Source organism: Dipodomys ordii, unplaced genomic scaffold (genome assembly GCF_000151885.1).
Source record: "Dipodomys ordii isolate 6190 unplaced genomic scaffold, Dord_2.0 Scaffold8, whole genome shotgun sequence".
NCBI lineage: Eukaryota > Metazoa > Chordata > Mammalia > Rodentia > Heteromyidae > Dipodomys > Dipodomys ordii.
The window spans coordinates 32,062,899-32,083,008 of record NW_012267224.1 but is presented as its reverse complement, the minus strand read 5'-3'; the positions used below and the strand labels follow the sequence as shown (position 1 = coordinate 32,083,008).

Here is a 20,110-nt window from a genome sequence, read left to right as displayed (position 1 = left end):
TGTGTGTGTGTGTGTGTATGTGTGTGTGTATGTGTGTGTGTGTGTATGTGTGTGTGTGTATGTGTGTGTGTGTGTGTTGAGAATATAATAAACTCAGATTTGCCTATCTAGAACACAAAGCATCTAATCACATCTAAGCATTTGTAAAAACAAACCCACAGCAGCCTGCACAAGGAATCTGTTTTTGAAAGAGAGTTTAGGCAATGTGAATCAAAGTTGATTTATTTAAGAAACTAGTGGTGGCAGCAAACAACTAGCAATAGAGAGACAAAAGAGGGAAGAATATTCAATAATGACATTGAGAAAGGTACTAATTGGAAGTCAAAGAAAGGTTTCTGCCAATTTTAATATTAGAGATGGGAAGAGGTACCTCTCTGGTAAAGGATGTCCTCAGCACATACGAGGCCCTGGGTTCAATCCCCAAAACTAAAATATATTTATATCACAAAAGTATGCAAAAATCCCTTTTCCTTGAACTTGTAAAGATGATTCTATTTCCTTTCCCAACTCTCTAATTCCATAAATGGTGGAAGAGTAATAAACCAAACTAATAATAATGATTATTATTACTATACCACAGAGACACTGCTCTGGAGAAATCATATGGTTCATATATCATTATTGCAAAGCAGATTTATTCATTTGCCAAATATTAAATATTCCTGAGCATTTAATATAAAGCAACGTTACTCTAGATACTTGACGTACATCTCAATGTAGAAGAGAAAAATGCTAGAACTGAATGTTCTGGCAATGGAATCAAATAAAATATATAATGTTAGAAGAAGATATGAAGTTATGGTCAAAGTAAAAAGAAAATAGGTCTGGATGGCGGGAATTGAGAGTGCAGTTTGGAGTAGAGGGAGGCTTTTGATTTTTTTTAAGTTAATTTTTTAAAAAAAAATTTATTGTGAAAATACTGTACAGAGGGGTTACAATTACATGGGCAAGATAATGAGCACATTTCTTATCAAGCATTGTTGCCTACTTCTTTGGTTCTGGCTTTTGATTTAAACAGGATGGTTCAGGTAGGCTCCATTGAAAAGGCAATAATTTAAAACAAAACAGAGTTGAAGGAGTCCAACCATGTAACTATCTGAAGTAAACCAGAATGAGCAATTTACAGTCAAATCAGGAAAGCATGTCTTCAAAATGTAATGACTTGCCAGGTGCTGGTGGCTCATACTTGTAATCCTAGCTACTCAGGAGACTGAGATCTGAAGCTTGTGGTTTGAAGCCAGCCTGGGCAGAAAAGTCCATGAAACTCTTACCTCCAATAAACTCCTCAGAAAAACAACAACAACAGAAGTGGTGCTGTGGTTCAAGGTATGATATCACAGAAGTCAAAGAAATATTTCCATCTGTTTTAATATTAGAGATGGGGGGGGTATCTCACTAGTAGAGCATATCCTCAGCATGTGCAAGGTAGAGTGCTAGCTAACCTTAAGCAAAAGAACCTCAGGAACAGCGTTCAGGACCTGAGTTCAAGCACCAGGACCAGCAAATAAATAAATGGCTTATATCTGGAGTGAGATGGCAGAGCAGTTGAGGTGTGACTGAGCCATAGTTATTGAGCTGTATTTCAAAAAGGTTTCCAAATGAAGGCCAAAAATTCAATTATGAACATGGAAGGACTTAAGTGCCTATTATACAATGAGTAATGAGTGGTTTACATTTAAATCAATGGATCACCACGTGAATGCCTTAGTGAGAGAAGAATATTATGTATGGTGCTAGAGGCACTCCAACATTAATGATTTTGAGAACCAGAAAGGGAGAGCACAAACAAGCATTTGATGGGACAAAAGCCTAGCTTATTGTCTATCTGAGTAGATCAATGAAGAAGAGTAATCAACTATGTTACATGCTTCTGGCTGGCCAGGTAAGACTGGTCATTTTCAATCTGTTTAGCAGCATGAAGTCATTAATGACTTTGACAAGTGCTATTGCGGTGAAGGACTAATTCACAATGAGGTGAATTTGAGACTGAATAATTAAACAAACTTAATTCTAATACCTAAAGGAAATAAATGAAGTCCTTGAAAAACAAACGAGAGTTAATGAGAGACAAGGTTTACATAATAGCGAGTGTCCATAAGTGTTAAGAGATTTCTGCTACCTTGGACATATCAGAAGTCAATTGAAAATATGGCTTCAATTAAACAGTAAATATTTAGATATCACATAATGAATGCTAAGTACAATTCTGAAGGTGCCAAGGATATAGAAATAAAGTGGCACTGTTCTTTCCAGGCAGTCAGTGACAGAAAAGTGGGGAGATATTAAAATATAGCTTGATAATTGCTGCCATAGAAGAAAGCTGAGAGTGTTCCAGGAGTTCACATAAGAGGGCATTCATCAGACTTAAGTGGGAAAGAGAGTACTTCTTGAGAGTAATTGACATATGAAGTAGGCGTTGACAGATAAGACAAAGTTGCTGAGATGCAGGTAGGACAATGGGAAGTAAATCTTCCATGAGTTCAACTGAAAGGCATTGGGGATACAAAAGCCCAGAGACCTGAACTGAAAGTGCTTAGGCTGTATGTAAGAACAGGTGTCATTCAAGGCTGCAAGTTGGGCCTATTAAAGGTGTGAGCAATTAGCAACACAAATGAGACACTTGAACACTGTAGTGCAAAAAAAGATTTGTTATTTTTTTTTCTGTAATGGCTAAAGGGATGAATAGGCAGGCAGCCTTTGAGAGGGTCAAGTCATGCCCAGATGTTTATTTTTAAAACATGACTCTGTTGTAGTGAGGCTGGATTAATGGAAGAACTTTGAAATGTGTAAAGCAACTGGTAAACCATCCACCCTATGGTGCTTCCTAGGCTATAAGAAGGTTCTGGGTAAGGCAGAGGTATTTATTATTTTGTCTTCTTCATTTAAATTTGTGTGCTTATTCAAAGTACTTATAAAGAAAAAATGCACTTCAACCATGACTAATAAACAATCAAAAGGACATGATAATCTTCATTTAGGATTCCACAGTAACTCTACCTCAACACATCTATGACAAGTTATTAAGTCAGAATTGGATGCAGCATTTAGCATTCTTTATTAAATATGATAAAGAAAAAACATTCAATTGCATCTGAAATACCACTTACCAAATATTCTTGTCTTGGACACAGAATCACTGCTAAGCCACCAAGCTACTAATGGAGGATTAAGCTGTTTAAGAACAGAAGTTGCAGAGTGGGACCTCTAAAAAATTATTGGGTCCATATTATTTGGCTACTGGCCCTTTTCCTTTTTCTTGTTTGAGATTGGCATGATAGCATGATTGGAACCTTAAGTAGCCATCTTCTCATTTGGAAGACAGAAGACCATGTGTCTTATGGAGCAAAGATCACAGGAACCTTGACACCAGTGAATCATGGAGTTTTCAAGCCAATCCTGAAATACCTCTCTCTTGCAATTTTCCAGTGAGTGAGAATCAGAGATTTTTTTCAAGATAAAACAGATAAGTTCTTGCTATTCATGTTTGTACCAAATGAATACTTTAGGGAAGAGAAAATGTAAAAATTATAACTCTCTTGAAAGTAGTCCTCAAGTATCATTTAGTTGGTTTCAAGCCATCAGGCAACTACTTTATCCCAAATTACATTTAAAACTTCCATTTCTTTTCTGACCTGTACCCGAAAAGCTAATGATAGTTTCAGAAAGTCAGATTTTAAGTCTGCAATGATAGTTTTAATATCCTTTTCCTTTTGGTTAGTTCTGTGATCATAAAGCTATTAAAGAAATAGCAGAGTAAATTGATGTGTACTCCCTTGCATTTGCCAGAAATAATATCTAGTTATATTTTATGTATTTCTTATTTTTTCAAAGGTGAATGCTTGTTCAGGAAGCAATTATGCTTAGAACAGACTTAACAAATAGTTTGGCAATTAAGTAATGGTTTGGGCTTTGATCTGGAAATTAAATGAGCTACGAGAATACAGGTTGGTGAAGGGAAGGGAGAAATGTTTTTGTTTTGGATGAAAACATTTTACTTAGAAACAGAATAGTTTTTTTCCTCACCATTAGTAGAATTAGTTTCTGAAGCATTCGCAAACTATGTATATAAAGGGCAGCTGCATGTTTGCCAACTTATACGAAATGTACTAAATGGAAAAGGTAGAAATTAGTTTTCTTAAACAGTCATCTTGGCCTGACCTCTGACATCGCCAGAGGAATTGTCACAGATCCCCAGAATACCATCCTTTCCACGTCAAAGCAGGATTTCTGTCATCAAAACCTGTCATTGTCCACTGGAGGTCTTGTAACATCATGATTTGGCCTTAAATCATACCTGTGAGATATCTTTTGCTTTCATCACACGGGATTTTACTGTCTTTGATACAATGATTGCATTGTAGCACCTTTTATGAGTACAAACTTATGGGAGGGAAGAGTAACAACAACTACTCTTTATCTAAATAAAATGACTCTGGTTTCATAGATGGAACTTACTTTCTTTGATCTTATTGGTTTTTAACAATAGGTTTAGGGTAACAGAAACATGCAGAGTGCAGATTTATGTTTTCTCTCTTACTGACACAAATCAAGTGCAGATTTATCAAGCTGTGAAATATATTAAGTTCACAGGGCTTTAACAAAGGGTTACCAAACCCCAAGAACCTGCTGTGATTCAAACTACTTTCAGATGTCCTTTTAATTATATTAAATGAAAGTTGGAGTTGGCTTTGATGCTTATGGGCAAACATGGAAATCTCTTGAAAGAACTGCTAAAAGTACTCCCTGTTGCTCTAGTTAATATACTACATTGTATGCACACTGCTAGCCAATTTATTCTAGCCACTTTAACAAGGATATCCAGCCTGACAGGCCACACAGAATAGTATCACAAGTCAAGCAAAGCACAAATCATTAGAGGACTACGAAAAGTTGTTTGACATGCACCAGAGAGCTCTTTGTCACACAGCCAATTAAGTGGCCAAACAAGGAACTTGAAAATACTCATTAATTTCTTCCTAGCAGTATAAATGGAGCTCAGAATCTTTCTTGTCTTGGACACCAAAGGAACACAGTAAAACTGGCATAATTCAATTTGCAATTTGTCAAAGGTGCAAGTAGTAGCTCTGGTTCATAGCAAATTCTGCATTAGTAACAGAACGAGAGAGAGAGAGAGAGAGAGAAACAATCAGCCAAAATGTTCAATATTATGTATGGTAGCCGAGCTTTGGAAAGGTTTACATTAATCAGAAGTTGACATTTTAGAATCAGCATTTCTAAGTAGATTGAGCAGACTTAGAATCATTTCCTCCTCCAACAAGTAAAAACTTGTGACTCCAGGACACAAAGTTCTCTTGATACCGTGCCTCTCTCTCCTTCCAGATTCTTTGGTCAACTACTGGCTTCTCTCCTCTCCTGGTCTCCCAGGATTACAGTGTCTAGGACTCAGCTCTGAGTTGTTTTTGTTTTCTTCCCTTTCTATGTTCATTTCTCTAATAAATCCATCTAGTATACAGTTCAGTGGCCCTCAATGCCACTGTATGATTAACACTAGCAAATGGTCATTTCTAGTCAGACCTCACAGATGAATTCCACGCTTATATATTTAAAAGTATATTTGTCATCTATATCTCATACCCAATAAGAACGTCAGATGTAATATGCCTTATAGTAAAGAGTTCTTTTCTTCTTCATCCAACTGGTCATGGCAGATCAACTACATAAAAAGACACCTTCCTTTCAGTTTCTCTGTCACTTCAACCCTTCTCTTCCTCAGATACATCATATACAATCACTAACCAATCCTTTTTTTTTGTTTTGTTTTGTTTTTTGTTTTGGTTGATCATGGGGCTTTAATTCTAGGCCTGGGAGCTGTCCCCGATCTTCAGTTCAAGGCTAGTGCTCTACTACTTGAGCCACAGTGCCACTTCTGGCTTTTTCTGTTTAATGCATGTGAGGCAAGCACTGTACTGCTGAGCCACCTTCCTGGCCCAATAACCAATTCTTTTGTTTTCTTTTTATTTAATATTTCCCCAATATGAATTGTTATCTTAACATACAGCATAAATAGATGAATCCAAGTGAATGACATTACTCTAGTGGTCACCTAGCTTCAGGAATTAATTTCCTAAGATATATTCTACTTTTAAAAGTCATCAGCCCATGTCATGCTCAGAAACTGGTAGTGGTTTCCTGGGTGTCTCATTCTAAAAGTTGCAATTCTTATAAAGGTTCTTCAGAGTATGTGCCCTTGTTACACTAAAACAAAAAACAAAAAACAAGCCAACACTCATTCCCTACTACTCTGCTTGCTTTCATTTTCCTTCACTTGCAAGATGCTCCTCTATCTCCAAGAGGCACATTTACATGTCAGGAACTGCCTGTTCCCTGCTGCCTATTTCTCTTGCAAATCTGCAGAGTTGATCTCTTCATCTCCTTCAGAGTTCACTCAAATATTACTTCCTGTTTCATTTTCTCATTAGCATTTATCATTATCTGCCACCCTACATTCACACAATAGGTAACATATTGTCATTTTCATACCCTAGAACTTCACCCTAGAAGAGTAAGAAGGGACTTTTGCCTGTTACATGTCCTGTTATAGCATCCATGTTGATCCTATTAGTACATACTTGTGCTCAGTTAGCAATTCCTGATTATTTTTTATTTTTTGACTACAAGGTGAGGTTTTTATAGTCTAAGATAGAGACTGGTTTGTATTGCTGATATGTATGATAGACATTTCTATTAGATTACCAAAATCAAATAAATAAAATAGGCAAATTATATTTTCAACTGAAATAAGAGGGCTTGCTAGTGATATTTCATAAGCTTAAACACTTAGATCAATTGTAATTCAATATGAAAAAAAAGGGAAAGGAAGAAAGAGAAAGAGATGAGAAGGAGAAGAACGAAAAAGAAAAAAGGTGGGAGAAATAGGAAGGAAGGAAAGGAAGAAAGGGAGGAGGAAGGAAGGAAGGAAGGAAGGGAGGAAGGGAGGAAGGAAGGAAGGAAGGAAGGAAGGAAGGAAGGAAGGAAGGAAGCCTAGTTATGCAGGCAATAGCAACTTCCAATCTAATGAGTCAAAGACTACATTAATAATGAGATATACTTATATTTTCTATATTGTATTATCTCTAGACATTACATGCAACCCTTGAGATTTAGAGAACAAAATGTATGTATTGCATACGTAGTATATAATTACAATAATGTTAAAATATAATAATACGCCGGGCGCTGGTGGCTCACGCCTGTAATCCTAGCTACTCAGGAGGCTGAGATCTGAGGATCGCAGTTCAAAGCCAGCCCGGGCAGGAGAGACCGTGAGACTCCTATCTCCAATAAACCACCAGAAAACCGGAAGTGGCGCTGTAGCTCAAGTGATAGAGCGCTCGCTTTGAGCTGAAGAGCTGAGGGACAGCGCCCAGGCCCAGAGTTCAAGCCCCACGACCGACAAAAAAAAAAAAAAAATATATATATATATATATAATAATACATTTCCATTGATCAAATATATAAATGTTCCTGCTTTAGAACTGAGTAAAGAAGAACACTAATAATAATTAATAGATCTTTCTAAAGAAGAGAGCAATGATAACAAACACTAATATTTAAAGGATAGTATTTTGAAGTTCAAATGTCAAAAAAAATACAAGGACAAATTCCTGACAGGAAGGCAGTTGTTCTTAAGAACATTGAGGTTATACTATTCTCCTAGGTTCTCATTAAAACCACAGATACTTGGACTGGGAGTGTGGACCAGTGGTAGAAAACCTCATGCTTGCCTACTGGAAGTCCCTGGCTTCAACTTCAAGCATTGTAGAAACCAAATCAAAACCAAAACAGAGTCATCCCACTAGATTTATATAGTTCATATGAAACAAGCAAATTAGACCTCCAAAATGATATGAGGGTTTTCTAGGAATATATTGTGAGCTTAACAATAATCAGAACAATTCTATTTCAAGATGAAAGAAAGACGAAGGGAAGGGCGGAGAGAGAGAGAGGGAGAAAGACAGAGATAGAGAAAGAGAGAAACAAACAAAAATCTATGCTTTTCACAATGATAACCACACAATTCTGCTTAGTAATTCTATTTTTAATAAAAAAATTGTTCTTCTTAATCATGATGTTGATATATGTCAGTAAAGCAGTGTCTGTGCCATTAGTTTTAATCAGATAACCTTGCCATACCATTCAACTCGATCCCTTTGTGTAATATTTTACCATAGTAGCTTGTTTACTAGTTCATGGACTAAACTTCAAAACCTTCCCCTACCTGCAACCCATCAACAGAGAGTGCAAATCTATATTTCACATATACCATCATGGGTGCAAAGAAAAAGGCGTAATAATAGCAGGTATTGGTGAAGATGTGAAGAAAATGGAGCCCTTATATATTATTGGTGGATCTGAAATAAGGTAAAGCCACTTTGCAAAACAATTTCATACTTCCTCCCTTTGGATAGATAATCCATGTCAAATTGCTTGTTCTTCTGTTAAGATAATAATAAAGTTGTGTGTGTGTGTGTGTGTGTGTGTGTGTGTGTGTGTGTGTGTGTTGGGCTTGGGCTTGAATTCAGGTTTTTGGTCAGCCGTGGGGCTTGAACTCTGGGCCTGGGCGCTGTCCCTCAGCTCTTCAGCTCAAGGAGACCGCTCTACCACTTGAGCAACAGCGCCACTTCCAGTTTTCTGGTGGTTTTATTGGAGATAGGAGTCTCACAGTCTCTCCTGCCCGGGCTGGCTTTGAACCGCGATCCTCAGATCTCAGCCTCCTGAGTAGCTAGGATTACAGGCGTGAGCCACCAGCGCCAGGCTTATCCTTGAGCTTTTTTACTCAAGGCTAGCACTCCATCTGAGCCAAACTCCACATCTGACTTTTTAGTGGCTAATTGAAAACAAAGGGCTCACAGACTTTCCTGGCATTTCTAGCTTGGAACTGTGATCCTCATATCTCAATTTCCTGAGTAGCTGGAAGTACAAGTAAGAGCCACCAGTGCCTAGCTAAGATAATAACTTTTAGTCAGTGTATCTTTTGAACATAAAAAGACTTCAAGCAAATCATATTTATATATGACCTTGATGTAACCGCAAAATAATTATCAAACAGCTATACTTGATCATCAGAACAAAAAAAAAGCAAGTGTTTTACCCTGTTCTATTTCTGAAATACAGTAAAAATCAATAAATATTAAGCCAAATTATACATTCTCTTTCTTCCTACCAAATAATGGGGCCATATCTACTATTGTAGTATCTGAGGGCTTAGAAGCCTAAGTTTCTCAAATCAGGATGACCCCATTTCAAGTTTAAGATCTCCTCAGTTATTATTGTGCAGCTTATGAAAGTCATTACAGCCTTTCTAGACATCATTTTCAAGTCTGTAAGTTAAAAACTTAAATGATTATACCATAGATTATCACCATTAAGTTTATACTAACTTATGAATGTATACTAATTTCTGTGCCTGGTGGAGCACACTTATAATCCTAGCACTCAGAAATCCGAGCCAGAAGGATCTCAAGTTGGAGACCAGTCTAGGCTACACAAGGATATCCTGTCTCAAACAAACAAATGAAAACCTACAATGATAACCACACAATTCTGTTTAGTAATTATATTTTTTAATGAAAACCATTTTTTTTCTTAATCATAATGTTGATATACGTCAGTAGAGCAGTGTCTGAGTGTCTGTGCAATTAGTTTTAATCAGGTACCCTTGTCATACCATTAGGTATCCCTAAGATCCTTCTGTGTAATATTATACCATAGTAGCTTATTTTATATGTTTGTGTAAGCACAATCTTGCTCTCCACATAAAAGTTAAAACTCTCTTTTGAAACAAAAATGTACAAGGCATGGTAATAATGTTTTATTATGACATTTCAATTTTTATCTTACTGTAGTCAGAGTAAAAATTTTACTATAGTATAATTATAGATAACAAAAATTATTCTGGACTCCTTTTGCATTTGTTACAAATCTTAGGTTATAAATATAATCGCTTCTTGAGATTTATGTAATTTTTTAAAAACTCATATTAAGAGTACCTACAGGTCATTATAACTGATTCCACAGTCAGTTCAGATTTTGTCTGCTGCTACTTGTGGGCAAAATAAACCAAAGATAGAAGAAAGAAAATATAAATGATGGATCTAAATAATTCATAAAATAGATTAGCCCTCTAATTAATGGATAATCAAAGTCAACCCCAAAAGAATCATTGCTTATGTTTTGAAAAGTCCCTTTCTTCAAGAAACTCCTGATGACTAATAATCATCTTTGGTCAAGTTTAAGGCCTAAAGACCGTCCATGGTTTCTCACTCCAATTTCATGGATAGTTCTAACTGTTCAGGAACAATAGGAAACAAGAAATTCATCTTTATGATTCAAATAAATTAAGGTTTAAAATATATATGTCTGAAATTTCATGGGCCAGCAATCTACATAAAAATGATGAGAAATGGTGCTGGGCATTATCGAGTAGAGTAGTTTGCTTCACCAATGTTCTGTCTCTATTCAGTCTTATCAGATATTTAGTCAATAGTTGAAACATTTATTCACAGGCATTCAGTTATAACACCAGGAAATCAACCATTGAACAAACTGTGCTATTAATTTTCCATCAGAGATTCATGTCTGAATGACCATGCATTTCATAGACTTAAATACCAAAAGGCTAATTATCCCAAAGGTCCCATTAAAAGGATAGCAAAGATTGCAATAGAAAACAATCCAAAATGGTCTCCAGCTTTCTCTCTTGGAGAATAATTTCTCTATTACTTACACTGAGCATAGTTTGTATAAGGATGTTTGCATGCCTTGAAAGGTAATTTCTTTGAAATTTTTAGACAATACTTTCTTATATATAAACACTCATTGTTTTATAAAGTAAAATGTAAATTAAAAGCAAATCTTCCAAATCTTTCTCGCAATATTTTTTCCCTTTAAAAACATCTTTGTTTTCCTCATCCTAATGGCTTCAAGTTCAAAATAAAATTCACAAGACAATTTTTTATTTCTCTATCTCTCTTTCTCTCTCTCGCTCTCGTGTGTGTGTGTGTGTGTGTGTGTGTGTGTATGCTTAATTGTTCAGATTTAAAAACAAAATTAATCAAAACTGAGAGTAAAAGTAGTGTAGCCAGAATTGATCAGGGCCAGGCTTGCTCTGTGCCAAAATGTGACATGATGCCCTTTAAGAAAAAAGAAAAGGAAGAAAGGTTACTCTGACCTTTTTTTCTCTTTTTCCCTTGAAACAAATATAGTAAACTCTGAAGCAGACCACAATATTTTCAGTTTACAAGAACCTAACTATATGAAAAGAAAGAAGCCAAAAAGATGGCAACAGGAATAGAAGCAAATACTCCTTTCTTAATTTCCCCAGTTTATTACCATTTTATGCCATCTCAACCCAAATGTGCTCCTTCCTGACTGCTCTGATCTTCATCAAAATATGCATTTCCCTGTTTTTTTTCCATGTTTTTAGTCCAAATGTCAGTGTGTCACACAAAATTTCGAGTAAACAACTATGTGTGCTTTTCTCTTTTTAATCTGTCTTCTGTGACAAAGGTCTCTGCTATGAGATTCACGGTGAATGAGGGGAAAAGTATCTTTACTCCCTCACAGAATCAATCCATGCCAGACAAATTTGGCTATCTATAAAATAACTGGCCTATAGAGTACTTTCAGAATGAGAATGTAACAAGAAAGATGGACCTTCTCATCCTTAGTTTCAACTCTTTGAGGATTCTGATGCACTAACATATTCATCCAGATTGTCCTTTAGACAGTAAAATCCCAGAGCAGAGACTGGGCTTGTATCATTCACATATATATATATATATATATATATATATATATATATATATATATATAAACATAAATTATAGATATTATATTAACGCATTTTTATTGAAGGATTTCATGTAAGACATTTTACATTGGGGCAGATGGAAGGAAAAGTTTGTCAGCCCTCAGCAAATGACTATATGTAATAGAGAGGTATGTTTATTCATGAAAACATTTACTGTGCTGTGATCTTCACAATTTTCTAGTTTTCTAGAGGTTAATTGGAGCTAAGGGTCTCACAGATTTTCCTGCCCTAGCTGGCTTTGAACCGGTCTCCTCAGATCTCAGCCTTCTGAGTAGCTAGGATTACAGGCCTGAGCCACCAGCACTTGACTAATGTATAGTTTATATACTGCCAACCTTACAATCACTAACTTGGTTCTTGTGGACATATCTATATATCACATCTATCAAATATGTGATAGTATGTATATGCTGCAGAAACTTTAGAGTCAGACAGTAATAGCCCCTTTTCCTTTCATTTTTTGTTTGTAAAACCAAAGAAAACAATCACAAATACAAAACACACACACACACACATACGCACACACACACACACACGCACGTGCATACACACTAATTCTCCAGAGAAAAATGAGCTCACTTTTGGGATTGCTCCCTCACACTAAACCAAGGAATGTTTACTGCTTAGGGGGAACAAAAATGTCAATTTGACAAAAGATACTTTACTTTGTGATAATCACTTTTTCAAGGAGAGTAAGATAATCACCACATGCTTTAAGCCAATAAACAGTTCCATTTTAGACTAGAAGTATGGTACTATACATCAAGATTCCTGGACTATTTCTTGCCCTGTCTCACTTTGAATGAGTGTTATTTCTGAATGGCCTGACTCCCAGTGTATATATGAAATAATCAGATACTAACTTCTGTGATAAAATGAAAGATTTATTTTTGGACCCAACTCACCTCTTATGGATCATCAAAATTTTTCCACCCCAAGTTACACCACCTGCTTAGTCTACATTAAGATAATCTGGCATTGCCATATTTCTTTTTAGCATATACCCTCTCTTAATTCTTCCCATTCCCACCCTTCAAACCCTCCCTGAAATTCCATTAGTTCAAATGGAGCACAGACAATCCAACCGCTTAACACATTTATAAAAACGCAGAAAGTACCTGGACATAGGCTCTGCAAGAGCGCTCTCTTTTCTGAAGCTGAATCCATTAAGACAGCAGATTAAACACAGAATAGAAAAAACAAGTTAGTGACAGAAGAAAACAAGAAAAATAAAAGAATGCATCTACACAAAACACCTTCATTTTCATTCACTACTTTCTCAAAGAAAATGAAAGCTAAGCCACAGCAAAATGCAATCAGTGTCTTGAAATATGGTAGCCAATAACCTTTGAGAACAACTCAAGGGAAAACTAGATGGCAGAAAGCTGTTAAGGATTGGAAGAAACTGAATCATTTAGTAGAAATTAGTAAAAGTCAGTCCACTTCATCCACTTGAAATAATACAATTTCACATCAGGTTAGTTGTTAATTAATGGATCACAAGTAAAGACATAAGAATGTAAGCAAATTATGCCAAAAGTTTGGAATTTTTTTCACAACAGATAATTTGAGGCTTTGAGACAATAAGATGGTTAATATGCACAACATTATATGGGTCCATTTATACATACAAAAATTCTTTGTACCAGAAAAGTAGAAGTGTCCATTTATTATGACTTTTTCATTCAAAGCAACAAATAAGAGATAAATTCAAAAAAAAAAAAGAAATGTGATTCATATCCTGACTTGTCACTTCTTTTATTTCTTGAAGAATTCCTTTTGACTATTTTGACGAATAGTAAAATAATACATTTAACAACTTTGGGGAATAAGAAGCCTGTTTTGTTGTTGATGTTTGTATGCATACAGAATGATGTTTTTTTCTGGACAAAAAGTTGACAGCAGCTCATATTCTGTCCCAAACATTTTTGTTTCTGGTGCTAAAATGAATAATCTATAACAGTTTATTCATCCTACTTACATAAGTGACCCAAATTTTATAAATTTGATTGTGGGATTTCCTCTTCTTCCCTACAGCTTTTTTGTTCCTGATTCAATAGCCTTCATTGCTAAAATAGATTATCATCCAATTTTAAGACGCAGTAACTCTGATGCTTTGGGTAGCTAATACTGCCCCAACTCTAATTCATGTTTTCTGCAAGGAGCATGCAGCAGTTACTCCTCTAAAGAATTAAGGGAGGAATGAATGCAAGTAAATTGCCAGTGCTGTCATTTGGATCACTGACTCCAATCACTGTTTCTCAGGACTCTAACTACTCTAGAATTTCAATGTGGAATGCAATTGATTTGTACACAGTAGACTTTGCAAATCTGATGGGTTATAACTGCCTCAGGGGAAGAGGGAACCACAGGAAATGAGGGGGAAGCCAGCAAGCACTAGAATAACCTTTGCCCTCCCACCTCCGAATCCCAACATGCAAATTAATGTATGACAAACCATTATATAAACAACTGAAAGGAGCCAAATGGGAAACAAAAGAGAGCATTAAAAAGCTTCAGAAATGGAAATTTGCCCATTATGTAGTTATTTGATATTTAGAGTAGGCAAGCTGATTAGCTGTAGCCAGTTAGAAAGTGACATTAATTGCCAGCTTTACCTGATATTCATAGACATCAACACCATTTTTAAATAAAGATACAAAGTATGGATATAACAAATCATGTTAGCGATGTGTACGATTAATAGAAATCGCTGCTTCTACTTCTTTTTGATAACAATAGCTGGCAGCAAAATTCATTAATAGCATCGAGCCCATGTAATAACACATTAAAATCACAGCAGGCCCAGATTATCTAGGCAGCTGAGGATTAGTCCATCATGGCCTTCCTTGGGATTCTATCAAGAAGCACTGAAAAAATAAGATAAATTAAAAATTTTAAAAATCCCTTATGAGCAGCATAAAAGATGCTTTAATAATTCAAATCTAATAAAGACTAAAATTGTGCTCTTTTTTTCTGAAGGTAAAAATTGCATAAAAAACTTAATCTGTCAGATAAAATATCTGGCTTTTCCAGGTTGAACAGTCATTACTTTTGAAAGATTTTCTGTCTTGAGTGAGATTCTTACTCCAATAAGATACAGAAAAACTAAAAATAAGTCTGCAATAATTATCTTTCAGTCTCAAAGTCCTCTCAGTAAATTCAGGGGAGAGGAACATGAGAATTTCATTGACAAATTCTTTTTTTTTTTTAATCACAAAGATGATGATAATAATCAAGGCTCAAAACTTCAGTGTTACTTATTGAAAATCTCTACTATACAAATGCCAATCAGGAAAAGTTGTAAATTGAACATAGTAATAGTCATTCTGAATTTTAAAAAAAATTTTACCATGAAGGTTAATTTACCATGTGATGGCTTTTTCTTTTTTCTTTTCTTTTCTTTTTTTTTTGTGGGTCATGGGGCTTGAACTCTGGGTTTGGGTGGTGTCCTTGTACTCTTCAGCTCAAGGAGAGTGCTCAACCACTTGAGCCACAGCACCACTAATGGTTTTCTAGTAGTTTATTGGAAATAAGAGTCTCACAGCCTTTCCTGCCAGGGCTGGCTTGGAACCGCGATCCTCAGATCTCAGCCTCCTGAGTAGCTAGGATTACAGGCGTGAGCCACCAGCTATGTGATATTTTGTTAAAAGAGTAAATTATATAAAAACATATGTAAAAATATATATTTACATAAATACTTTTACAAAAAAGGCTTTGTGTAAATGGAAACAAAATTAATAAAGTATATTATTCCTAAAATTCAAAGGTCAAATTATTGTTACTTATTTGCTAAAATATATTTAAACACTTTAAATTTTAATGTAAAGTCTGAGCAATCCAAAAACAAAATAAATGTAGTTACTAAAAGTTTTTAACAGTAAAATAATTTAGATACTTGAATTTATTTAATTAATATTAGGTTACAAAAACCTCATTTTAAAATTCTATAATGAATACGAATATTCTCATGTTAACATTTTCCAAGAGTCTACTTGTTGATTAGAAACTTAGTATATTGTCAATCATTTCACTATAAACATTTGAAGGGAAAAGAAACTAAATTGCATTCATGCACACTCCACTTGCCACAATTCAGCATAAAAAAAAGAATAGCTACCATGGAAAGTAGAAGTGCAAGTGCAAACTTAATAAAAAGACATTTCCATACACAGTTACCTTAGATTAAAAGTCAAAGAGTGCCATTATTATAATGAAATAGTTAGGCCAGCTACTGTTGCATATTGGTTCTCATTAGAATCATGAGGTTCTATACAAGGAAGCAAAATGAAGTAGGGCAGGCTGGCCAACCTCACTAAACTTTGAGGATAATTCCCCTGAAGTCCTTACCTTGTTCAAACTTCGAGCTGCACTGTCCTTGCCACCTGGAGTCAAGTTCCTAAGTTGGACATCAAGAAGGCCCACCAGCTGGTCCATAGCCCGAACTGAGTAGGTGATGTCTCCGGCATTCAAATGATTTCTTGTCTGTTCAGCCAGCTCTCTTGCAATGTTGGCAGCTGTTTCTCCAGATTTCAACTATTATTTTGAAGCAGAACAAAAAAAGAGTTTTCTTACATAAATACTTTTATTGGTCTCTTTGATAATTATTTTTTTCCTGTAGGATCAAATCACTGAGGCAAGAAATAGTTATGAAAAATCATCTACACCTGAATGCACTTCCTAATTTTTCCTGCTAATTCATCCTTTCCTTCCAAACCTGTTTTAAAATTCATGTCTTCAGAAAGCTTCTCCTGAGGAATCCTCTCAAGGTTTTCCTTACTATAATTACCCATTGGAGTGGTTAATTCGAAGGTGTGTTCTATTGTTCATTTCCTCTGTGAGTTTCTAAGTTAGACTTTCATGAGTGTGTAAAGGAAATTCTTAACTGTATCTTAATTCTCAAAGGTAAGTACAAATTTTTCTTTGCACCTAGCTTAGCAACTCCTAAACTAAGTGAAAAGAAAGTGAATACTCACCAATGAACTAAGTGAATACTAATATTGAGGGGTACAAAATGAATATTCACCAACTGTTAATCTTTGTGAAAATATTTTCCCTAAATTAAATCCCTGCTTTAAAAAATCATTTTGACTTTCTTTGGCAATTTTTGGAAATTTTCCTCCTAATACACTAAATACTAAATTATTGCCTACTTTCCCATAGTTTCCCTTTCTACAAAGACATGATGATTTTTTCCATATATTCTACAAAGTCAAATTGTCATTTCAAAGATGTTAAAAATGTGTGTATGTGTGTAAACTCTCTCTCACTCACACATCCTTCATAAGAAAGACATGGGAGAGCTAAAAATGAATTGTATCATAAACTCACATAATGAATTGAAACCCGTTTGCACAATTGTATTATTATGGTACAAAAAAGGAAATAAAAAATCCCCAGAAATAACAGACATAAATGTTTAAAAATTTCTATTCATGCTTTTTCATGAAAGAAAATAAAATGGTTTATGACTATGTAAAGCTATACCAGACAATAATTTAAAAATATGAAGATCTATTTTGTTAACATTAATTTTCAAAATATACTCTTAGGAGCTACATAGAAAATGTTAATAACAATATTATATGTATTAATGTATTCATATATGTATATTCTAAATGAATTAAGCAAAGTCTGAAAAGCAAGAAACAATAGTATTCAGAAACTACTTTATTAAATGGCAACTTCTTTTTACAACTAAAGATAATAATACAAAGAAAGAAGTTAACATATGGAGATATTTCAAAATTTTAAAAAATCAAGACAGAAAGAGGAAAAAGAAAAGAAGATGAGTGGGGCTAGCTGGAAGCCAAGGAGAGAAGGCCTTGGTTTGATTGATTACCTTTGATGGTTTGGAATCTACCCAAACCTTTCTTTGAAAGTGATGAGGATATTTTCTTGACCACCCATAGACCATAACATTTTTTGTTTATGTGTCTGATGCAAAAAATAAAAGTGTTTAGATTAAAAAGAAAAACAGAGACACAAAAGTGACAACTTTATTTTATAAAATTTTATAAAATTAAATTTTATAAGACTATTAATATGAAGTAATAATGCCTTAAAGTATTATATAGTTAATAACTATAGAAATCATTAAAAACTGTTAAGAGAATTTATAAGATTACTTTAGAAACTTCCACCTAAAACTCTTGTAAGACTTAAATGATTTACATTTTAGGGTTTCCAAGTCTGAGTGGGGTCATAGTACCTATAATATCTATAAAGTACCAGTTGTATATGTAAATATTTATGATACACAGATTTTTAGAAAGAGGAAAACTATATCTAACTCTATCCATAAGTATCTATAAATCTATGCATCTACCTATGCATCAATTAATGTATGCATGTCTGTATTTACATATATGCCTATATATATATATCTATCATCTATCTATAATCCACCATTTCCAAGATCTGGTCATTTAACTCATATGTTCAATTGTTCTTCAATCAACATTTGAATTAGATGGCGAGGGCAGTGATTGAACTTACATCTTTAGGTACACTAAACCTCTACCCTTGAACTACACCCATCCTCCCAACATTTGTATACTACTGTGCTAATATCTGAGAATATAGTATTAAATAAAGCAGTTTTTCACAACACAGGTTTTATATTCTAGTGGCAGAAGAGGTATTAAAACCCTATCTATACAATTATATTTATTATTATTATAGTATGCAATACAGAATCCTAATATGGTTGAATAGTTTTCAGGCATTTTAAATTGATAGATGAAGTTACTGAATAATTTTGGAAATGCTTCTCAGTGAAGACTGTGGTACAGGTAGAAAATTCCAGCCCTAAGTGGCAGTTTTTAGGAGTGAAGGGCACCAGGTCTATAAGATGTTGCCCCAAGGTCATTGCCCTTAGATTTTAGGTCATGGGAAAATACAGCAAGGGGTAGTTATTGTTCTAGTTTCAAAATTACATGAAGATTCTGAGAAAAAAGGGATTTTAAAAAGTTATTGCTATTATAAGGCTGTATATGACAAACCTACAGCCAGCATTATACTTAATGGTGAAAAATTAAGCCATTTCCTCTTAACTCAGGAGCAAGACAAAGATGTCCACTCTCTCCATTTCTCTTCAATCTAGTATTTGAATGCCTCACTACAGCAATAAGACAAGCTGCAAACATAAAGGGGATCCAAATAGGGAAAGAAGAAGTAAAACTCTCCTTCTTTGCAGATGACATGATCATAGACTCCACTCCCAAATTACTCAAGCTGATTTAAAACTTTGGCAAAGTAGCAGGGTATAAAATTAACCCTCAAAAATCAATAGCTTTTCTGAATGCCACAATGAGAAAAGTGTGGTTGAAATTAGGAAAGCAACTCCATTCTTAATAGCCCCACAAAAAATAAAATACCTAGGAATTAACCAAAGAAGTGAAGGACCTCTATGATGAAAACTTTAAAAACTTGAAAAAGGAAATAAAAACAGAACTTAGAAAGTGGCAAAAACTCCCATGCTCCTGGATTGGAAAGATCAGCATCGTGAAAATGGTAATACTTTTGAAGGCTATCTAGAAATGTAATGCGATACCTATCAATATTCCAACCTCATTCTTCAAGGAAATAGAAGAGGCAATCCAAAAATTCATATGGAATAATAAAAGACCCTGCATAGCAAAAATGATCCTCAACTGAAAGAACAGTACTGGAGGAATATCAATACCAAAAGTCAAACTCTACTAGAAAGCCATAGTAATCAAAACAGCTTGGTACTGGCACAAGAACAGACCTCAGGACCAATGGAATAGAATTGAAAACCCAGAAATGAACCCACAGACCTATAGCCATCTAATCTTCGATAAGGGAGCTAAAAAAATTAGAATGGTGCTGGCAAAATTGGCTAACTACTTGTAGAAAACTAAAGCTAGATCCTTATATATCACCCAACACCAGAATCAACTCCAAATGGATCAAAGACCTTGGAGTCAAAGCTGACACTCTGAAAACATTACAGGGTGGACTAGGAGAAACCCTAGGTCTCCTTGGCGCAGGCAGAAATTTTCTTAATAGAGACCCAGAAACACAACAAATCAAAGAAAGGTTGGACAAATGGGATTGCATGAAGCTGCATGGCAAAGGACATAGTCAGCAAGATCAATAGAAAGCCCACAGATTGGGAGAAGATCTTCACTAGCCATACAACAGACAAGGGTCTCATATCCAAAATATACCTGGAATTCAAAAAATTAAATCCCCCTACAACAAATCTTCAAAGAAACAATCGCACAATAAACAAGTGGGCTAAAGACTTAA

General features: G+C 35.0%; 1 protein-coding gene across 1 annotated transcript in view; it reads right to left on the bottom strand.

The window, feature by feature from the left end:
* Positions 1-20,110, bottom strand: part of Adgrl3 (adhesion G protein-coupled receptor L3) — a 444,648-nt gene that overhangs the window by 113,004 nt on the left and 311,534 nt on the right. Inside the window, exons 10-11 of the mRNA XM_013009168.1 lie at positions 16,184-16,369; positions 12,952-12,990 (exon numbers count right to left, since the gene is read on the bottom strand). Coding sequence (XP_012864622.1) covers positions 12,952-12,990; positions 16,184-16,369 — 225 coding nt within the window. The remainder of the gene's footprint in view (positions 1-12,951; positions 12,991-16,183; positions 16,370-20,110) is intronic.